Source organism: Etheostoma cragini, chromosome 9 (genome assembly GCF_013103735.1).
Source record: "Etheostoma cragini isolate CJK2018 chromosome 9, CSU_Ecrag_1.0, whole genome shotgun sequence".
NCBI classification, from domain to species: Eukaryota; Metazoa; Chordata; class Actinopteri; order Perciformes; family Percidae; genus Etheostoma; species Etheostoma cragini.
The window spans coordinates 19,205,982-19,212,578 of record NC_048415.1 but is presented as its reverse complement, the minus strand read 5'-3'; the positions used below and the strand labels follow the sequence as shown (position 1 = coordinate 19,212,578).

General features: G+C 40.8%; 1 protein-coding gene and 1 long non-coding RNA gene across 2 annotated transcripts in view; both read left to right on the top strand.

The window, feature by feature from the left end:
• The window catches only part of yjefn3 (YjeF N-terminal domain containing 3), a 49,272-nt gene extending 45,360 nt beyond the window's left edge, over positions 1-3,912 (top strand). Inside the window, exons 5-7 of the mRNA XM_034881317.1 lie at positions 2,103-2,216; positions 2,734-2,884; positions 3,157-3,912. Coding sequence (XP_034737208.1) covers positions 2,103-2,216; positions 2,734-2,884; positions 3,157-3,353 — 462 coding nt within the window. The 3' untranslated portion in view covers positions 3,354-3,912. The remainder of the gene's footprint in view (positions 1-2,102; positions 2,217-2,733; positions 2,885-3,156) is intronic.
• LOC117950360 overlaps positions 1-6,597 on the top strand; it is a 340,112-nt gene that overhangs the window by 59,159 nt on the left and 274,356 nt on the right. The window lies entirely within an intron of this gene.

Here is a 6,597-nt window from a genome sequence, read left to right as displayed (position 1 = left end):
TATGAAGTGCTTTTATGCATGTTAAAACTCAAAACGGGTCCGTCGGGACCCTAACACCATAGGAAGGTTAAAAAGAAAAGTGTCTATTTTTTTTATTTTTGTGATAGCTCCTTCTCTCTGTGCTCGTTGCACTGCTAAAGCTGGACTAGTGTCTTCTTTTTTGTTTCAGAGCTGGAATTGTCAAAAGTAACTTTTGCAGTTCTTTAAAACTACATGGTGCAAGAATTTCTCCCATCTAGTGTTGAGGTCATATATTGCAATTAACTCTCTCTCTCCATGCAGTTGAAAGTACGTATTTCCGCTACGGTAGCTTTCACGCTTTAAAAAGCGAAAGTGTACAAAAGGCCGTCAATCAGCTGTGGTTGTTGGACTGCAAGTGGGCAAGTGGCGTGGATGCACGCTTAACCCGATGGGAAGGAGAGAGAAAGAAAAAGAGACTGCAGCGGTCTGGAGGATAGTAGTTAGTTGCTAGTTGGGATTTGGTGTGTGCGTCAAATGCAGCTCCAACGGTCACTCTTTTTTCTGATGACGCCAGTCTCTTGCTCTTTTCAACTTCTGTTTTCTCATTCTGGGTGAAGAAGAAGACTGTTCCTGAAAATGGATTTTGAATTTGTGTAGTCCTTCGTGTTTCCTTCTTCAAACTTGCTGGGGCCGGGAAGCGACAATGCCCATTACCAACAGCTGTGAGCTAAACACAAAAGGCGACGAGTATGTCCTGTATGTCTTTTGCCGGCTAACGAATTTCAAGATGGCGCATGGCTATGGAGAGTCTACCCCAGTTCATGCAAGCGCAAATGTAAAGCTCATACGAATACTAGGAATTGATGGTGGTGGTCAATATTTATACAAAAGAACAAGTTTGCGAAGGGCAATACTGATGTTGATAATGAACAACTGCAAACGTAACACAATGTAGCTTTGAGAGATTCCTTGTTTGTACCCTTTTCATGATTCTGTCTCGCACATCATTTCTGTTCTGACTGTATTAGGCCTGGTTGCTCGCTCTACACAATGGAGATGACGTCAGGTGATGAGTGGCTGTGGCTGTTTGAGTGGTTTAGGATCCCCAAGGAAGCAGCAGTCTATCTCAACTGACAGACACTTCCTTTGTAGACAGAATGTTTTTCACTTAAAGACACAAATCACGCCTCTTTGTGGCACTAAAGAAAAAGACTGAGGATCACCAAATTCATTGGGATGCATCTTCTGGGGACCATGAATGGCTGTACAAAATTGCAGGGCAATCCATCCAATAGTAATATTAAGATATTTCAGCCGGGACCAAAGTAATGGACCAACAGTCCTACCAACTGACCAACATTGTCAAGCATGGAGCCATTCTGTTGGCAAGGCTAACAACTTGGACAGCAGTTTAAGTGCAATGTGTCCTATACCCAGTTACGAAAGAATACTTCTAATGAATCCTGCTGACAGTGTGTCGTGTGGATTATCCGGAGTAATGGCACGTTGCTTTAATTCAATCTTACTTTTCTTTCTTTTTTTAAAGTTTTTTGAAGTGTTTAAAAGCTATGAGCACTCCATTGCTGCTTTGGGATGGATAAGTGGATGGATATGTCCTATTTGCATGGCTTGATAGGTGTATGTGAGAGAAAAATGGGTAAACTGGCATTTTAAAAGTCATTATTAGGATATTTATCAATTACCACACACACACACACACACACACACACACACACACACACACACACACACACACACACACACACACACACACTTCTGACAGTGGTTCCTAGGTTTTACGATTTATCTTGGGACTGTGTAAAGGTCACAGGTGCTTCCTGCTGAGCATCACAGACTTTTCAGACTGTGGGTGCCTGGATTACTACTCCTCTCAGCTTCCAGTTTATAAGAGAAGTATTTATTCAGGAAGCAGAAAAGCACCAAAGCGTCTGATCACTGGTCCACAGTGTTATTACTTGGTGTGAACTGAAGTCCAACTATCTATCATACACATCCAATCATGTCAGTGTTGGCTGAAATAGTTTTGATATTACGAAACCTTTTCTCTATTCTTGTCTCCTCCTATGTGGCCCCCCCGACACCACCTTTGTTGTTTGTCTCTGTTGCCTTGTCTCACACAGGAATATGAGCCTACCATCTACCATCCTAAACGCTCCTCTCAAAGTCTTCACCAGGACTTTACAATTCAGTGTGAGAAGATGGACATCCCTTTCCTCTCCTATCTTCCCACAGAGGTCAGCAGCATTTTTAACAGAACAAAACAATTCACAAGAGCCTGAGTGGTCTTGTAGTTTGCTTTAAAGACACATTAAAGCTGTATCATTTCATTGAAAGTACGCACTGCTGATTAATTTGTAACTGTGAAAAATCTCTTTGATTAAAAGAGTAGTTCAACATTTTGGGAAATGTGCTTATTCACTTTCTTTCGTGTCCAGAGTTAGATGAGAAGATTGATACCACTCAACCATCTGAGAGTGGTATTAATATTCTCATCTGTCACTCTGCAAGAAAGAAAATATGCACATTGCCTAAAATGTCAAACTTTTTAGGAATGCTTTGAATTGTGGAATTGGATTAGTTCAATGAAAAAGTAAAGAAAGTCCAATTTTTTATGTGACCCTTTTGATAAAAATGAAATGTCTACTAAAATTACTAATACTTGTAAACCCCTATTGATGATTATTTGATTTGCTTTTATATGCTGTTATTCATCTTGCCAGAGTCATTCATGTTGACATGTGTTATCTTCAGGTGCAGCTCATTAACGATGCCTACAACCTAGTAATTGATGCCATGCTGGGCCCAGATGCAGACTGTGCCAATATTAAGGAGCCCTACCCTGGCATTCTGGTCACCCTGAAACAAGTCAAGATCCCCATTGCCAGTGTGGATGTGCCCTCAGGTAACTGTTCATACAAATTATAGATATTAGGCGCAAGGCTAAGAAACACAATTTGATAAATTAGCCTCCAGGCAGCTCCCTGGGAGCCTTGGCTCGGCAGGACTTTTTCAAAATATGGAGACCCACATGGAGGATAAATCTTACACTACAGTTGCCTCAGTGTGAGCTCATACCCCAAATACACTCCCTGCTGAGTTTGAGCACAACAGGCTGAACATTACCAAAATCCTTCTCCCTTTAAATTCCTCTCCACCTTTCTGTCTTTTTCTCAGGATGGGACGTAGAAGAACCAAGTCAGGATGGCATTAACCCAGAAGTTCTCATCTCACTCACAGCGCCAAAGAAGTGCGCCATGAGTTTCTCGGGGAAGCATTTCTTGGCTGGACGCTTCCTGCCCTATGACATCCAGAAAAAATACGAGCTTAACCTCCCAGATTACCCTGGCACAGACTGTCTTATAGAATTGTAACATATGGGGAACATAAGAGCCAGTGTGGCCGCTGTTCATTTTCAAAAACGTACATTTGATCTATTGTCTTGTTTTGTATTTTATAGATTTAATGTTAACAGCTCAGTTGTGTAGATCAGGCTACAAGTTAGCCAAATATGCTGTTGAGTATAAGGATAATATTTAGAAGATGTGGTTTCTTTTTAGGGAATGGCATGAGGAATTTTTGTGTCAGTCTACTTTTAAAAACTGTAGCATTACACTGTTTTCTGATTACTTTGCAAAAGACAGAAATATCTTTTTCCACAGTCAGAAAAGGGAGAAGATATTTCTGTGAAGCCAACCACATGGAACATTTTTTTCGTCTTCACAAAATGTTCATGTCTTCTGTTTGACTTTCTACTGAAGATGAGATGAGATGTTGTGTAGTTTGGCCATTTAGAATTTTCTGTTAATGTGTTTTTGGTTAGTTTTGTCCGCCCGCAATTCTACATTAATTTGGTTTCAGTTACTTCATTAGCTGTTAAAAAAGGCCCAGACAGTCGTTGTCCAATAAAAAATGTCCTTTTTAAGGATTCAATTTCTGATGTTTTCCTTCACGTGAAGCTGCACTAATCAGTATATTTTATATTAACAATGACTCATGGTTGTACTCCTCTGTCTTTGCAGAATTATGATGATGTCACAGTGAAGTGGATCTTTAACCTTTTGGGTCATCCCTTTATCATTTAATACTATTAGACATTTGAAATGTTGTCATAATAAGCGTACGAATTCTTAGCCAAAAAGTTTGACATGGTGACCTTTGAAGTACACCAAATTCTAAACACTTCATCCTTGAATTGAAGTGGACATTTGTGCAAAATGTAAACAAATTCTATCTAACCCCTCTCTGACCCACCTGATCAACAAATAACATCAAATGGACACAGTTAACGACTAGTTAGGGAACATAGTGGAGCAATTAGCAACTAAAATACCAGATATATTTTTTTCAGGAGACCAAAAACATAGCTAAAAGTAGAGTAAACATTGTACTTACTGTACATTTTCTAAAGTGTACAAAAACACTCAATCAATTTTATTTGACACTTCAAATAGTGCAATAGTGCAGTTGTCATCCCATGAGCCCTTCAACTTGTGCTTGATTCATCATTAAGCAGAAAGACGCTGCCAGATAGGAACACGAAAAGAGTCACCGGTTGAATGGACCAGCACTCCAGGACACGGCCAAGTCTTGGCGAAATGACGCCACGGCTAAAGCTGCTGGAAACTGACGGAGGCATGGAGGCCACCCAGCTCACTGATGCCTGCACACTGGCTAGCAGGATCAGAGAAGTCGCAATTGATGTTCCTCCATGCTTGCCTCAGTCAGCGCCCCCTCTAATGTACAGGTGGCTATAGATGCAGAGATGGTCTTGCTTGTCCACGTAGTCAGGATCGTAGCCGTAGGTCATAGCTGGTAGCCATCTTAATCACCTGAATAGCGACATGCCATCCCCACTGATAAATAATATTATTTCTTTAATAAATTCTGTTAGTTTCAAGTTTACTTAATTTATGTAGCACTTGGGTAAACCAACGCGGCTCTGTCACGTTTAATTCTCCTGTTTCAGTTTACAATTTTGCGAGAACCAATCACAAACTGGCATATCTACCTGGCGCGCTATTGCCGGGTTTAACACCATGACAACAGAGAAGCGACCAAGCAGCTTCTTGTTTCCCTTTACAATCAACATAGCGGCTACCCAAGCGCAGCAACCCGTTCATGCCGCTGTCCCTTCTACGTCACCTGGATTGTTGGTCTGATTGGTTTAAGGACCATCCAATTGAGTAAAGAATCAAAGCTATACCTATTGGTCACGCCTCTTGTGCAGAGAAAATACAGAGCAGACTCCCCAGACCAATGCTCAATCTCAAATCTATTGACCTTGGCTTGGTCTGGTGATGGCCAGACTACCAAAGTGCTTTAAGAAGACTAAAACCATCTGTCCACCAGCATAAAACAAACATAGATTTTATCTACAAAGCTTGAGTAAAAAATCCCCTGTGGCTTATAGTGATGGTGTCCTCGGGCATCTTCAGCAGGGTAGCTGCTTGCTAACGCAGACCCTGAACACAGTTCATTCTGTTAAATAATAGTCTCTAATCACGAGGCCACCTAGCTGTGTTACATGTACACCTCATGCGATTAGTGTTGCGCTTTTTAGGTGAGCACATGCTGTTACTTCTGTTTATCGGTTCCCAACTGGATTTGATTTGGAAATGAAAGCCACAAACAGGTGTGATCATAATATAATCCGCTGGAGAGGAAGGCACCTCATTATTGAGCTCAGGGCTGCGGGGCTTTAATAAGACTGACTAAGCGAGACTTCTGTGCTGTGTATGGATGAGGTAATGAGTATTTATACAAAGTTTAGGAGCTTCTTCTGTAGCTTTACTAATGCACTAATGCCCGGTGTGTGTGTGTGTGTGTGTGTGAGTGTGTGTGTGTGTGTGTGTGTATGTGTGTTTGTGCACATGTGTGAGTGGGTGCAGAAAGTCAGTGAAAAGGAATGTCTATTTGGTGGTGCTCGGTGGTATTAAATCTGTCAGAGGTGAACAGAAGAGGGTTTTAGAAATATGTCTGAGCTCTCAGTAGTCCTGTCTTTAAATCCTGTCCAATCCCTGTCAGGAAACAACGACTTGTCACCACTTTCTCGTCTGTGCTTTTCATGAGAGCTGCTGAGTAATGAGCTTCAGAGTCGTCGGTGGCCCGTAGAATTGAACAATCATTACTGACAGCGGCACTTGTAATATCCAGTAAGAGTCTTCCATGGAGAAGAAAATGCAGTCAAATGATTTTGTGGAGTAAGTTTGATTTAGTGCTTGTGTTGTACAACACTCTCAATTTACAGGATCTTACATGGTTTTAAAGACAAACAATCATTGCATGTGTCTTATTCTTAAAATGTGTTTTTTTATTTACATATTGATTACCTGCATAGAGAAAGACGTCTGTCCAAAGAAGGTTTAATGAAAGGTGCTACAGTTCCTTATTGTAGTTTCACTGAGCACCTCTTATAGGAGCCCTGTTAGGCATTTCTAGATATGTTTATTATTTAAAAAGTTAAAGACTTATTTCCGCTCTTGATGACTCTTAATTGTGACAGTGGTGGAGGAATAGTCTTCACTTAAGTAAAAGTAATACTACATCAATGTAAAAAGAATCCATTACAAGTTAAAACCCTGCATTCTATAGCCTACGTAAGTAGTACATAAGTAT